The 16,444-nt window shown below is 38.3% G+C and overlaps 1 protein-coding gene across 1 annotated transcript; it reads right to left on the bottom strand.

The window, feature by feature from the left end:
* Positions 1-1,854: 1,854 nt before the first annotated feature.
* On the bottom strand, positions 1,855-10,524 carry TAAR1 (trace amine associated receptor 1). Its single transcript, XM_039707448.1, has 3 exons — positions 10,430-10,524; positions 6,495-6,622; positions 1,855-4,275 (listed from the first exon to the last, which is right to left on the bottom strand). The coding sequence occupies exon 3, from the start codon at positions 4,169-4,171 to the stop codon at positions 3,170-3,172; it is 1,002 nt and encodes a 333-aa protein (XP_039563382.1). The 5' UTR covers positions 4,172-4,275; positions 6,495-6,622; positions 10,430-10,524; the 3' UTR covers positions 1,855-3,169.
* Between the last annotated feature and the right edge of the window lie 5,920 nt (positions 10,525-16,444).

The raw sequence follows: 16,444 nt of genomic DNA, 5'->3' as shown, positions 1-16,444 counted from the left end.
GAATAATTGCATTGCACAAGTTTTTGGGGAAGTCAAAATATTTGAAATCATCAACAGGGGAATGATTTGTTTTGCAAAAGGTAGCCATCTGGAAAATGTTCAAAAAGGTCACTAATTAAATGTGTTGATAGGGAATTTGACAATACCCTTTGCACTTTATTTGCATTATGATTCTTTGAGATTGCAGTAAGGTATATTCTGTTCCACCAGATCTAACTCATAATCTGATTAGACAACAGCATCAGGCATTTTTCTTATGTTTTCTTAATTTATTCATGTCTTGGATTCAAATAGAGTCCCTGTGGCCTCATTAACACATCTAATTTGCCTCATCCTGACACTGGGAATAATAGCCTTACACAGTCTGTGATTAGAGCTAATGAGAGAAAATAACCTGGGACTTCATTACAGTCACTGTGCCAGACCAGGCTCTCAGTAAATAGAAGGCAAGGAGACTCTTTGGGAAAGTGCCACCTTTAAGTAATAGGACACCGGAGGAAAAAGGTATTTCTGAAACTTTCTGAGATGGTTCATGCACAAAGCTGGCTTATATTTTAGTTTATTAAGAACAAAGAAGACAGTCTTCCAGGGGTAGGTGAAGCACACCAGCAATCTGTATGTGGAAACACCTTCTTCTGCAGAGAATAAATATTGGTGACACCTTGGCTAGACTGGCTTGCCCAGAGAGTTTTTCATCTGTACACTGAAAATTTATTTTACTATTTCCCCTTACACTAAATGGATTACGATGGTTTTATGCAGACACAATGTTTGGATGCCCTCTCTATTGGTTTTGGCTGGGAAAGTGTTAATTTTCTTTTTAGTAGTTTGTCTGGTGTTGTGGTTTGGATTTGTGATGCAAGCAGTGTTGATAACACACACACAATCCCCATTTAAGCTAAGACTGAGCAGTGCTTACACAGTATTAAGGTTTGAGTAGCCTGGGAGTGCACAACAGTTTGGGAGGCAACATCTGAACCCAGCTGACCAGAGATACTCCACACCATATGATGCATTCAGCAATAAAAGCCTTGGGTGAAGAAGGAGGAACTGGGTGTTGGGAGCTATAGTGGTTTTTTCCCAAATAACCATTACACAAGGTGGAGCCCTGCTTTCCTCAAAATGGCTGAAAAACTGCTTTGTGGTGTGAAGTAGTGATACATTCCTTAATTTGCTTTACTTGCATGCATGGCTTTTGCTCTACCTATTAGACTGTCTTTATCAGCAATTTTTCTCACTTCAGGAATGTGGCTCCGGCTTCTATGAGTTTATAAGAATTAGCTTTGCAGTAGGGTCCAGGCACTGTCTGCAGGGACTACAGTCTGTCCTACAAGGAAGTTGGGATCCTACTCATTCATAAACTCCTTCTACAACCAGAAAACAATGCCTGAGAGATACCACATGTTATGAAAAGAAAATTACCAACTGTAAGCTCTGGTACAGCTGGAACTGTCTGGAAACACAGTAATATTTCCAGAATTTAAGGGAGATAGGGCTATAAGGAATAAAGGGAAAAAAGCAGCTTTGTTAACTTCCTGGAGGGACTACATTAACATGTGCTGATCTTACTAAATATACTTTATAATGCCTTACATTGCATTTGTCATAGAGGATCTATCTTTTCTTCAATCTAAATTATGACCAGACAAAATGAGTTATCACCTGGCAGCACTTCTGAAATTATTACTTCAAGAGAGATCAAAGTGTCTAAATGATCACATATTTTATTTCAGAAAGTAACACTGTGAGGGTGAGAATGTTAACTACAGCTGGGCCAGACTCACTGGAGATGAAGGAAGAAAATAATTACATATTATTTATTTGAAAGAGATTATTAAAAAATTATCTTGCTTTATTTTTGTGAGATTAAGTATTAAAACAGTCATGTTGTCATTAGCAAGGATCCATAGTAGAAGTGCTGATATGGTGCATGTTTCATATGTTTCATTGTTCCTTTTTATGTCATTTTTAGGAGGGCAAACTTTACAAGATGGCAACAAAACAGTAATATACACAATTTCAGATCCTGATACCTTGCCCTGCTGAAATGTATAATCATTCAACTTTTAATATTTTCAGCATAGAGTGCTTCAGTACTCCATAGAGTACAGAAAACAAAGACGAGATACAAATATGATGCACTTTTACGAGGAATACAAATGGAGGACATTCTGCTGAGTATAGCTCTTACTTCAGTACAGAGTCATCAATTTCTCTCCATGGTCTCTTCTCAGATACTGATCATTTCCTGCCCACTCCCAGTACTGTTCCGTCAGGATTCAGCTGAGTTCAACCGCAGGATTTCTTCACAATTCTCTATATGCTTTCCTTGAAAGCTCTTACAGCATTGCCATGAGACAAAATAACACATGCCCAAGCAAAAAAAAAGTTCTCTAAGATGCAACGTAGTAAATAATGTTTTACATCTATAAACATTCATTAGATAGACATCATTTTCTGGCATTCTCGGGTGCAATGCAGCTTTTTTGCAATTGTTTTTCACTTCAAACTTCATATTTTTTCTTGTCTTTCATCTTGTTAAACACACTTTTGATCTCATTAAGCAGCAAAGCCTTTAAGTGGCAAACTCATAAGTGACAAGTTGAAATGGAAACAGAAAGAGCAACACAACCTTTCTCCATCTCACCTTCCCTCCACTGACTGTGCAGGTATGGCCGGTTATTGGCCTGTTTTGACCTCTGCACACGTATGGAAGGGGAAATACAAAACTTAGAGAGCTTTGGGTTATTAGACAAAGATGCCAAGAAATCCAGAGGAAAAGGTTTCTCTGCTCTTTCTAGAGGAGAACACAAATGAACACAAATACTGTAATATAAACATGTTCAAGAAATTAATCTGTTGCATCAGAATATTTTTTTAATTATGAAGATTTTAATTATGGGATATAAACTGCTGTAAGTTTTTTTAAATGGAACTCTTGCTTTTCTGTGCATTGCAAATAAATAGTTATAATCAAAACACCACATACAAAATCTAATCTGGAATGAAAGAATACGTAAAGCACAATAGTTGCTTATCTGCTTAAACTACATTTGGTAAATAGGCAAACAAATTTTGGAAGGAATTTCCTTCCTTCACAACTCTTACATCTAAGAGTTCAACCTCCAGGCAAAAGTTCAAAGCCATGAATCCAACCATTTAAAGCATGTTAGTCTGAGAACAAATGAGTCCTGGAAGAGTCCTGTTGAAAAACTTTTCCAAACAGAATAATCTTCAACGCCCTGCGAAACCACATGTAAAAAAATGCATAAACAATTGGGTTAAGTGTAGAGTTTAAATAGCCAAACCAAACCAAAGCATCAATGAGAACAGGAGGTATCACGTAATTCATAAATGGATTGGTAGCTGTAAAGAAGAAGAATGGAGTCCAGCAGATGAGAAATGCTCCCATTATGATGCCTAAAGTCTTAGCAGCTTTCCTTTCTCTGCAGAATGAAATGTGGTGCTTCATTTCAAATTGCATTTTTTTTCTGCTAATTGCATTGATAGATCTTGCCTGCTTCTTGGCTACAGAGTATATTTTCCTATAGATGTACAGCATAACAAATCCAGGGATGTAAAAAGACACTGTGGAGGCCACAATACCTGAAGTTTCACTAAAAATGAGAAAGCATCCTCCTGCACAGTAAACATGATTATAAATCTTTTCTGCCCCTTTCAAGTTTAGGTCTAGAAAGATCATCCCAAAAGCAAAAGCAGCAGGGACCATCCAGCTTATGCACACCATGACCATGATGACAAAAGTATTTATCTTTGATTTGTATCTTAAAGGGTCACACACAGCATAGTAGCGGTCGATGGATATGAAGGAAAGATGGAAGATAGAAGCTGTGCTCAGCATAATGTCCATGCTTGAGTGGATCTTGCAGAAGAACTCCCCAAAATACCAGCAGTGCTCAACAGAGCGCACCATACTGCAAGGCATGATGAAGAATCCCAGCAGGAAGTCTACCATAGCCATTGAAAGTATCAAGAAATTTGTAGGCGTGTGGAGCTGCTTGAAATGGGATATTGAGATGATAACTGTCAGATTTCCAACGACTGTGGCCAGAATAATGCAACCCATGAAGATGTACATGGAGATACGGATGCTGTTTGACCAGGTGCTCCTTATGCAAGAGCCATTTACAGATTCACAGCACAATTGCATCCTTACTGGGGTCTCAAATCCACGTAGCTACGTAGGACACGCACTGTTTTTCCCAATTCTAAAGTATGTTTACAACTGATTTTCCACTTTCTAGATGGGAAGAGCTGCAGGGAGGAAAATAAAAGGGCATTGTAAACACCTTCATTTGGTTGGATGTGCAGGAAATTCACATTTCATATACTTATGAAGGATGAAAGAATTTTGTAATTACATTTAGTAGAATGACACTTTCATCATCCGACTTCCCTGGAAATGGGAATATCCTTTGATAAAGTAAACTGCATAATGGGTTGTCCTCACTCCAGGACAGAAGTGACTCTGAGATGCCTGCACTGGGCAGTGCCTTGTCCAGTGGGCAGATGAAAAGCCCTTTTCAATATTTTCTGTTTCAGTTTTCAGTTCTAGTCTTCTTCATCTGTATTAGCTGGAGTACTCTATTTCCACTTTGCTCTTGAAATTCAGTAATTTTAAATTCTGAAGCTTCCTCAACTTCTTTTTGGATACAGAAGTTTAAAACCTACAAGTCTAAAACAGAAGTGCTAAAGCTGAGGGATCCATGCGTGACCTCTCCTCCAGCCCTGCCCTGATAGTGATGACTGGACAGATCAAGTTTTACTGGAAAATCCTTGCAGGCTCTAGCTGTAAATAGAGATGCCAGGAAAAGATCTCAAAAAAAAATTTTCTGCCCTTTTGCTGACAAAATAAAATGGAAGAATCTGACTAATCTAAAACATTATCTGCTGCATAAGCAAATGGGTTTGTTTTCTGTTGAGCTCTAGTTTTTTTTCAGTTCTAGGAGTTTAGCATTACTATGAGTATTGACTATATTTGTCTGTTTTTTTGGCTAAGGCACAAACATGGAGAGAAGCATTCTCAGAACATAGGTTTAGTTTGCATCCAAGGACACAAACACCAGTGTCCTCTTGTGTAGGCAGTAGCATGTCCCTTTTGCAAGTCACTCTTTTTATGAAAACATTTAATGACAGTACTTTATGCACTTGGCAAGCAATATTTATTTTTGAAAAATCTTTCTTATAAATAACAGAAACATGGTGTTATTGTGAAAAAATAGAGATAATTAGCATATGTTGTTCAGTAGCACTATCATTATGGTCTAAAATGGTTGTCAGAAAAATACTGACATGGCGATTCAGCCAGTACTGATTTAACCCACTTGCTTTGGGATTTAGCTGCCTCTGCTTATTCTGGATAGAACACAATTTAAAAAATAATTTCTTTCCCATATTAAACCAAATGTAATTACAAGCATACCATGGCACTGGAAACTGAATGAACATAGACAAAAAACAATAGCTTGCAAAACCTTGACAGCTACAACTAGCAACCAGCCTATGTTATACAGAGGGATTTTGCAAGTAGGGCCAGGCAGTGGCACCCAAGTGCCAGGGACAAGGTTCACCCAAAGTCACTCTCAGGAGTGGGGAACATATGGAGTGTGAGTATATTTATGTGCTGTTTGGGGTGCTTTTCACTTCCCCGTTTTTCTGCCTACTAATATTTAACACCATCTCTGCACCATTTCACCTCATTTTAATTATCACTTCATATACCTTTTCTTTCCATTTTTGTCAGTCTATTAATGTTTCTTTTCCTGCCTGTCATTCCTTCTTTCATCACATTTACACCCGAGGCCAGATGACTATTTATTAACTCAAATTTTCAATTTTCACAGTAGAAAGAATTAAACACCAATTTAAAAGTATCTACTGGGCATCATTGTAAATGTGCCACACAGATTTTGAACTTGATTTGTTCTGTTTTAAAGTTTAAATAAATTAAATGATTGTGATAAAACATTCTATGAAGCCAATCAAAAAGAATTAACATGCTATCTCTAGTTTTCCTTAAGATTTAAAAGATTAATAACTTCTGATTTTCTGATAGATAATCTGTTTTCTGATAGATAAACTGATAGATTTATCAGTTTTCTTATAAATAAACTGTTTTCTGATAGATAAACTGTTTAGCCTTAAAGAAATATTATCTGCCCTGAAAACAGGTTTTCTTAAACCAAAAAAAAAAAGAAAAAAAAAAATCAGGGAAATTTTTTTTCTTTTTTTTTAAATAAAAGAAAGTAGAAGGCCATCTTTGGATGGAAAAAACTCAGATAAAGTGTGTGGCTTTGCATTACATGGAAACTAAATAAATCAAAACACATGTGGCAAACTGTTCAGGTGAGCTGAACCCTGAAGAAGTTTTAAAGAAGAAAGCAGAATGCTTTCCTTCCATATATAGTCACAAAAGTTAAAATTAATAAAATGGAAATACAAAGAAGCATACTGTTAAAATCCTCTTCTCTTACCTTTGTCACTTCATTCTGGGTAGAAGTCTGCTCCTGACACTCATTTGTTTTCTACTGGTTGAGTCGCACTTCTTCCTTTTAAAGACCATCTCAGAAGGCAGCTAATCCTCTTCACCACCATTACAGTTCTGGGTAACACAAATTTTGAGAGAACAGGCTTTTAATCCACAGCTGGAGAAGCCTCCAGAAGCCCCCGTGTGTTACTGGGGCATGCTGGTGTGATGGACAGCATTCTGGGCCATTTGACTCAGTAGCAGCTGTTGATGTGAATAGTAGCTCAAACTGTTTATTTTGTCACCCACAAAGAGAGCAAAATCATGGCTGTAGCTCCCATACTGGCTCAATGGGCCTTATTTATAGGTAAATTAAATTGATTTGAAGTACGTTTACTTGTTTGATTAAAAGTTACAGTCATATTGTGAGTGGCCCAGTATTATCTAAGCAAAGAACAAAAGACACCATGTAGTCTACCTCCCATAAGCTTTTAAAATATAGCAAAATACATAAGTATAGGTTGGTTACAGCAGCATGTAAGATTTCATTGGAAAGTATAATGTAGACAGAGTGACACGTTGTGTATCTACCAGCCTAGTCATGATTACTGAACAAACATGTTTAATCTATCTATCTGTTAGCTCACCAGCTAACAGCTATTTGCAGGATACAACTATTGGAAAAGTGTTTTAAGTAAACACCTTCTATTGGCTGTACCAGAGTCACAGATGAGTAGCATCAATTTTTTGTTCCACAAAGGACCGTGCAGCCTTTTAAAACAGTGATACAGCTGAATGTAAAAAAAGCATTATTGTGATGACCATCAGGTAAAGCCCAGCTAAGCTGGGTGCCTCAAGGGCATATGCAACAAGGTGGGTTGAGATACTATTGCAAATTCTTCTGATGACCTGGGTTAGCTACTTCATTATGTTGTGTGCACAAAAATCAAAACGGGTGCATACAACTTAGGTCTTTTATAATTTTTTTTGAGGCTGCTATCATATACGGACTGAGGTTTTGCACTACAAGATTCTCTTTGAAAAGAGAGTTTGACAACTAAAAAAGTGCAGAAATAACAATCAGACTGAGAGAAAAATCACTGGAGAGTGTTGAGAGGATGTGTTTAGGAGAGGAGTCAGGTCCAATTCTTCAGAGCTGGGGAAAAGTGAAAAAGACATATTAGGTCCCAAATACTGGTCTGTGAAAGAGGCCTTCACCTCCTGAGATGCACAGAGCCAAGCACTTCTCTTTGAGGAATGAAGGTTTAGGTCTTGGTAACTACTGTCTTGACACATATGCACTTTATAGGAAGGTAAAATTTAGGGGAACAAACCCATGTTACATTACTCTGTACAACTCGTTGTCATAAAGAAGTCTGTCAGCCAGCTCATTAAGGGCACTCAGTCCAAGGCCATCCATGCATGCACACAGGGCTCTCCCTCCATGCTCCACACTCTTGAGTAGCACAGGGCCAAAACTCAAGGGCATTTTCTGGAATGGCAGCTCTGCTTCAAGCGCTTCTTCCAGAGGCAGCTCTGGCAGCAACCTGCAAAGCTCTGGGGGAACCCCTGGGGCTGGGGTTCCCCTGCCCTGGGCAGGTGTGCCCTGCTGCAGAGGGGCAGGCAGCAGCCAGCCATGCAGGGTGGGTTTTGCTTTGCCTCCTCCTGTGCCCAGGCTCTGTGTCTGGTCAGGGAGCGCTTCCCTCCATCTCCTGGCTTGCAATAAAATTGCACCGCAAGACCCACACACATCGGAAATGAGTGAACCACAGATCTAGGGGGAGCTGTGAGCATGGGAACGGTGGCATTTAACAGAGTGTTGGCTGGAATGAACGTAAAGCAGGAGGTTTTGATATATCAAGATAATTAAGTAATTAAGCAGGCGAAATTGCAAACTAATTTAGAGTGAGAAGGAACACAGTGGTAACAAGCTTTCACTCTGTTGGTGCAGATGCTTCAAACAGGCATTTTCTTGTGCCTTAATGCTGATATGGAAAAAATATTCCAAATATTTATGTCATGAAAATAGTCTCAGTCTTGCTCCTTAAAATACCAAAGAGAAGCATGCTGAACTCTGTTTTTGTGAGAACTCAAAGCACTTACAAATTGGCAGTGTTTAGCAATCTTTTGAATCTGTAGTATAGTAAAGCAGTTATACATCAAAATTCATATTTAAAACTTTTGTACAATATTGTTGCTGTGGTTTTTTTCCTAAATAAAATGATATTTCTGCAATAATTATTTTTGATTTGGAAAATAATTGGTTTGGAAAACCATCTCTCTTTTTTTGGTTTGGAAAACCAAAAAAAGAGAGATGTCACAATGTCTAAAATACTATGGGTCATCTACTCTCCTTGTTTGTTTGTCTTTAAAACATAAACCAATTAAAATGGAAAACGGCGCACAAGGGAATGGAAATAGCACTTTTCCAGACATAAAAACTATTTGAAAAATGTGTTGAAAATTATCATGCCCTTCTTACACAAAACTGGGACACTAGAAGTGGGAAAGAACAGAAAAGGACTTGAGAATGACAACTGTTACTTTGAGAAAAGTGTCAGGAAAGCAGTGGTTTCTACTGTGATTCATTTAGCTTGCATTTCTGTGGGTATTGTTTGATCAATCAGCAGAAAGTTTCTCATTTTCACACAGTTAATTTTTAAAACTGTTTCTCTGTTAGGGGAACCATGGAGGCTGTAAGGTGATCCTATGGCTGAAGAGGAGTTTTGAAAGTGTATAACTCCACTCATCTTGTATGCATTTCTCAGAAAAAACCCCAAAAGAGCACAATATTAAAAAAAAAATCTTCCTAAGTTTCCATTCATATGCTTGAAATCTAGAGGGCAATGCTCAAATTCCCAATAAGCTAGTAGTACAAAATAATTATTTCTTTATAGGGGTTAAACAGAAGATCTGGCAACTACTAATCTGAATGCTTCTTCTGCAAACATGGTGCAGTTCTACTCAAGACAGTCTGAAATTAGCCCAGATTTGTACCCTAGGAATTTGGAGAATACATGAGATGATTGAGCTGCAAACTTTTTCCCACGGTTTCTATTCCTAGTTTTCAGTAAAAAATACCATTTTTCCTTGCCAAGTAAAGCTAGCTGTTTATACAGAGTAATGCAATGTTTGTACTCTTTCTGCAAGTACAGTACTTAGGCTAAGGACTATAAATCCAAACTCCAGCATGAATGCAAATCTCTGAAATGCACAGAGGACTAAGAGATTCTGAGAAAATAATGTTTTAATAGCAAAGCAAAACATATCCATCCAAAGCCAAGGAATTATCTCTACACGGGGTGAGGGATTCTACATATTTGGTAGTCTCAGTAAGTAGTGCCATAACGTGGTCCAGTGCCTTCATTCTGCAGCAAAAGCTTCTCTCAGGGCTCCTGAGGGCAAGAGCAGCCCCTTGCCTCTCACTCCAGCAGGGCAAGGGAATCCTTGCAGCTGCTGCACAGAGCAGAGGCACAGCAGGGCAGGTCCCTTGTGCCTTGTCAGTGCTTCTCTGCACCCATCAATCCAACAGGAACGAACTGCAGCTACCGACTGTAACTGCTTTGTTGATATTTGTTGGCTTCTGAACACCACCTCTAAAATGGAGGCAAACCCAGAGGAGAGAGGCACTGAACAGTGAAAAGGTACGATCAAATTCTGCATCCTTAAGGTCCTCTAATAACTTCAGAGAAAGGAAAGAGCCTTACTCTGAATTCATAGCTGTGTGTGAAAAGAGCTTTGCCCCCAGCTGTGTTTCTCTTTCAGCCATTGGGAATGAACAGCTTTTAAAATGATACTTTAAATCATACTTACTGCTGTTGGTGCTATTGCTGTTCACTACAGAAAGAACTGTGCAGAATAACAACTTATCTTCAGTGCTAACCATAGGAGATTCATCTTTGAAAGAAAATTAGATCCCAGACTAGCAAATCAGCAGCTCACCGTATTCCGGACTGCATGACTCGGAGATGATACGGCACAGGAGCCACTTCCTCATCACCAGCCAGCGCGGGCTGCAGATACAGCGTGGAACTGACTCATCCCACACCAATTCTCCCAGCTAAGTGGCTGCATGCTTGGTCTGACTGGTTCACAGGCTGCTGGGAAAATCTCATCAACAGGATGACGTAAATCTTAAATATCCAGAAAGGATAAGTATGCAATAGCGTATGCAAAGATGAATCAATTTGGAGCAAGCTAAAGCCAGGCTTCTTTAATGAAAAAAAGCATGCAAAGTGAAGGAAATGTTTATTGTGGTCAAGGAATAGATGGAGCTAATTAGCACTGAACTGTTTTTAAGATCACCCAATATTTCACTTACTCCTTTCAGTTTTGTGTAATGTTGACAAATTTTAACACTTTCAGTTATCTTTAAAAATTTGATTTATCTATCCCAGAGTGGATATTTCCCAAAAGCTCCAAGCACAATACTTTGACAGTGTCTGAAAACAAGACTGATTAAAAGACATTGTTTCCTTTTAAAGAAAAAATTTGCTAGCTGCTTATTTATGATGCTCAGGTGTTTATATGATATGCTTTGTAACAGGAACTTAAGAGCTGTTGATTTCCTATCTATATAATTTTACCATGCCAGAGAACTATACCTGCAGCTCAATGACAGCATCCCCCATCCTCAAACAATAGTTTTTGTCTTTCCTATTTATATACTTTTACCATGCCAGAGAATATACCTGCAGCTCAATGACAGCATCCCCCATCCTCAAACAATAGTTTTTGTATTGCTGAGGAACCCAGGAATGAGCATCCTTCTGGGAAAAAAAATTAACTCCAGAGGAAAGAACTGATCCACTTTGGGTCGGTTTGTGTGTATCATTTGGTGGGGAGCCAGGCCTTTCAGCTCCTGCTCCTCAGAGGTTTCTCTGAGCCTGTAGCAGGACCTGTAGGGCTCAGGCTGCAACTTCTCCCCTGGGTATTTGGGTTTGGGATATGCTTGGGACTTAGGAAAGTATGATACTGGCAAGGTGGCACAAAGGACATGAGGCCAAACAAGAAGAACAACTCACGCTGAAATGGAAGTCCTGAAATGTCACATTGTGGTCTGGGAGTGTGACTAGACTCTACGAAGCCACTGAACACTAAAATTGCTAATAAAGACTTACATGTCAATTAATAATGTCCTCTAGCTTGTCTGCTCATGGACTGTTCTCTGTTCCTTTCACAAATGCTGGATTTGACTACTAGACACATGCTATTTTCCCAGAAATATTGAATCAGACTGTTTCTAGTAGTCCATTTGCAACCCAACAGGCTGAAGATGCCAATACTAATCCACTGTGGGCCGTTTTTAAGGGGGCAACCTGCCAAGGCCATCTTTTCCTTCTACAGCCATTTCTTGCTGTAGGAAGCAGCAATGCTGTGCATGAACATCAGTGGTATTGTGACACTGCAGAAACAGCAACACAACTAGTGCAGAAATTACCAGTGCCGGAGGCTGTATCCTTTCTTGCTGAAACTTGGCTCAGGAAGACATGCCTGGGCAGCCCATTTTTTCACCAGAAAAGCTTTATTTATCTTGTCAGTCAGTGCTGTATATCAGTTGAATACCAGGTCACTGAAGAAGAGGTAAGGGTGCACTGAAGTCAATTTGAACTTGATTTATGACTTGTTATTGAGTCCTTACTAACTGGCTAGCTCCTGTCAATACAGAAGACACTTAGAGGGAACAGATGGCAGCAGGAGGTTCAGCTGTTTAAGTGTTCCTCTACCATCTTGTGTACATTTTTGTTCATGCAGGTGAGGACTGGTGAAGAGAAAGCATCTCTCTCTTCTCCTCCCTCCCTTTTTTACCCCCTGTAGTCCATTTTGCTCTTATTTGCAATTCTCCCTTCTACTTGCAAATGTTTGTAAGTCATCAAGATCTAATTATGAACCTTGGCAAATACAGGTCACATCCTTGGTGACGGAAAGGACAATGATCTATAAGAAAAGGTTCAGCAGAAAACACCTGGCTTGTAAGACTTCCTTGGCAAAACACAGGAGTGGTTACATTCAGTGTTACACAACCCTCAAGTTCAAGAGGTTTCTGTTTTTGATTAGTCTAATGCTGAGCTTGGAAGAATTCCTGCAAATAGAGGTTAATGTTAACATGAATAAACAACTAAAAGGCCTAGTGTAATACTAAAGGTAGTCTCATAAACTCTTCAACAAAATAAATGTTTGAGTCTATTGCTAGGTAATGATGATTGATTAAACTTAAGCTTTTACATACACACAATCCTCATACATACAGCCATCTGATACTCTTAAGATACAGCTAATTGATACTAGTTATGAAAAGACCACACATGTTTTTTTACTCACACCTGCCAAAAGCTTTCTTTCAGCCTAGCTACCAGAAAGTACCTCATTATTTATTAATGGCCATGTTTTTACAGTTTGCTCTTCCCTCCTGTAAATCAGTGTCAGACATATTTGATTTCTTCTTAGACAAGAATAATTCTTCTTTTTAAAAAAATGCTCCCATGAATGAATTACAATGTGCTTTCACCATTTGTTTATGGTAGTTATTGCAGCCAACCTGGCATAAGAACATCTGAGAAGATTGGAGAAGACAGCCACTTAACAAGAAGGGGATGGGAAGAAAATAAAGGTTTGTACATTTTTTTGTACACTTTGTAAGATGGGTGATAAACTAAGGTACTGGGAATGTCACAGGATCAGTGCACCTAACTTTTGTCAGGATGGGAGCTATATCCGTCACTATCTCTGAACTCTTCAGGGCAGAGTTGATGATTCCCAGCCTCAAACAAATCAAGACAAGTTGTGTGAGACCCTCCATGAAAGGGATCAGAAAAAAACCCACTGTTTGAGTTCAAAGCTAAATGTAGAACAGCTCTGTTTCTGTAGATGTACAATCAGCAGATGCAAACTGAATGCAGCCACCACTAATTTTAGTGGTATTATGTCCACATTTGACTTTATTGGACCTCAATGAAAAGAGCATTAAGTCAAGATTTCTGGCTTCTACAGATGCACAATCAGTAGATGCAAACTGAATGTAGCCACCACTGATTTTAGTGGTAGTATAGCAAACTCACTGCCCACATTTGACTTTACTGGACCTCAATGAAAAGAGCATTAAGTCAAGATTTCTGGCTTCTACTGGAGACTATATAGCAGCATTTAGCTAGCACAAGAATAAATGCTATATGGAAAACTTAAAAAGGTCTCTGAAAAGCATGGGAGAGTATATCCTAAAGAGTCTGTAAGTAACATGGCAATGGCATAGGCCTAGAGCTCACTGTACTTTCTTTGCTCAACTTAATAGAAACTGTCTGTCAGTACTATATTTTCTCTATGAATTAAATTAATATAGAAGAATAAAGGTTAGGTTTTTCCAAACTCGTCTATAAGTTTGACAAGAAAGTCTTGCCTGAACCACCCCTCTCTCTCCCCAACAATGAATTTTCCTTAGAGAGCCCTAAAACTAGAACCAAATAGACGTTTTTCAGTTTACAAAAATCAATCTCAGATGGCTGGAAAACACATCAAGGTGAATTGCAAAATAGAAAAATAACCATCTTATAAAAAAGTGACCTTAATGTTTCTATGTATTTGACCATGGTAAGTTCAAGTGTCTCATATTCCTAATGTTCATTTAGAAGTAAATGTTCAAAATTGCTGCTACAAAAGTCATCACTTTTGGTAAGTTCAAGTGTGTCTCATACCCCTAATGTTCATTTAGAAGTAAATGTTCAAAATTGCTGCTACAAAAGTCATCACTTGCTCCTGAAGACTATCTCAAAGGTATTAAATTTTTTTTTTGTTTTTTTGTTATTATATTTTGCAGTACATAAGCTGGGTGATCAACTGTATGCAAATATTCATTCTCCCATTTTTCTGAAAGGGGATTTCCTAAAGATTGACTATATGTTTGACATTAAAATCCATCCCTGCTTTGTATACTCATTAATCTTGTACCCTGACACTATCACAGCTCCCAGACTATGAGGTTATCAATCAATTTTAACATTAGAAGCAGCAAATGGAGATGGATAGACAAAGTTAAAATCATGCAGTTACAATGCATTTTCTATATTGTACATATTTGTAGTAGAAATTCCCTGCTGCCGTGAGAATATCTGAACAGAAAATTGATTATTTCCCTTGAAACTTTCTAGTAACTTTCTACAAGAAATATTTTAATACTTTCACAGCTGTTAATTTTTTTTCCCAGACTGAAAGAGAAAATAACATTGTGTTGTCAACATGCAGTTTCTGTTTCACCAGTCAGCTGTGTCTGATTCACAGACAGACAACACTTGGCAATGTTGTCACGCTCATCTGTGGCTTCAGTTGTCTGCAGTGTTAAAAGATTAATTTTTAGAAGGTATACTATAATTACTTCTCTGTTGGGGCTCCATGACATCTCATGGTCCATCACAAGCCACAGAGAAGCATTCCTGTATTAGCTGTGGTAAGCCTTATAATAACTGCTGCTCTCTTTATTGACCTACGCAAGCTATTCCTCTTTTTCAACTTTGTTGCTCTGATGGTGGACATTGGCATTGCAAACACCATCTAGATGAAGTGGGGCTATAATTCAGTTGTTGGTTAATTAGAAATTCTGCAGTTCAAATGCAGGTCATTGTCATTCTGTCTGTCACCCACTGTAACTGCACTGATTCAATGCACCCAGGAATGGTGTCCCATACTGTCAGTAATTCACCCATGATAACATGAGTTGTTCACAAACATTTAGCTTTGAATTACTTGGTTTAAAAGTCGCATGACCTCTGTACCTCACTGTACCACATTATTTAATGCATAAGTTGAGGCCATGATGACTTAAATATATGAGTAAAGACATGGCTGAAGAGTACTTCTCTCTTTAAAACTCCAGATTATTTTGATTCTTTATTTTTTCCCAAGGCCTCCTTACTTTAATTCAGTATGTAAAATAAAGTACATCAGATTTTACTCCAATTTTCCCCAAAATTGTTACTTTTTTTACTTAAGGTAGCTGCAATGTTTGGATCATATTTGTTTAAATGGAGTATTTTTATACCTTCATCTGAAGCCTTGCATCAATAAAATCTATTATGAACTTGATTTTCTTTCTGTGAGGTTAGAAACACTGTGGACAGGTGGGTCTTGTTTGCTTTGGCCAGCATCAAGGTGTAAGGAAGAAATATTGATATATGAAGAGCTTGCTTTTCCAGCTCAGAGAGGTATGGGTCTCATTAAGATACCTTCTGTAGTAGGTTTTGGGGTCAGATCATTGATGTGAATTACTTATAAATTAATTTGACTTTTCTACTCTGGCAGATCTGTCCCAGAGTCAGTAAATACTGCTGCTGTTAAACATAAATGTCATTTGTTGCATCAGACATTCATTACCTCTCTGCTTCTCTATTCTGAATGTTTCTGTAATTCGTGAATTACTTATAAATTAATCTGACTTTTCTGCTCTGGCAGATCTTTCCCAGAGTCAGTAAATATTGCTGCTGTTAAATGTCATTTGTTGCATTGGACATTCATTACTTCTCTGCTTCTCTATTCTGAATGTTTCTGTAATTTGCATAATTTGAAATTTCCTTTTATTATTAAACCTCATATTTCATTAACTGAACTTTGTCTAGTCACTTGTGACCAGCAATCACTGAGGTAAAGATCTGGTTGGTTTTTGCAACCCCTTCAGAGAATGCTCTCCCAAAAGCAGTTTGTGGTTCTTGTGTATTGAAATGATGGAAGTATTCTGAGGCTGCCGCAACAGTCCATGCGACTTCATCCTCTGCTCATCCAAATTCTTGCTTTGTCATCAGAAATGGGAAAGAGTTTCATAAACTCATCAGCACTTCATTGCATGGCACCCTTGAAACCCCCTGAGGGGGGGGGTAGAGGAAAATTGTGCAGCACATCTCAAAAACTGCAGGTGAGCCATTCTTCAAATTTGCTTTTAGTGTAATTTTCAAGGAATCCTGGACTTCTGCATTC

Source organism: Passer montanus, unplaced genomic scaffold (assembly GCF_014805655.1).
Source record: "Passer montanus isolate IOZ18808 unplaced genomic scaffold, ASM1480565v1 scaffold2, whole genome shotgun sequence".
NCBI lineage: Eukaryota > Metazoa > Chordata > Aves > Passeriformes > Passeridae > Passer > Passer montanus.
Note: the sequence above shows the minus strand (reverse complement) of the source record. Positions and strands in the feature narration are given on the sequence as shown.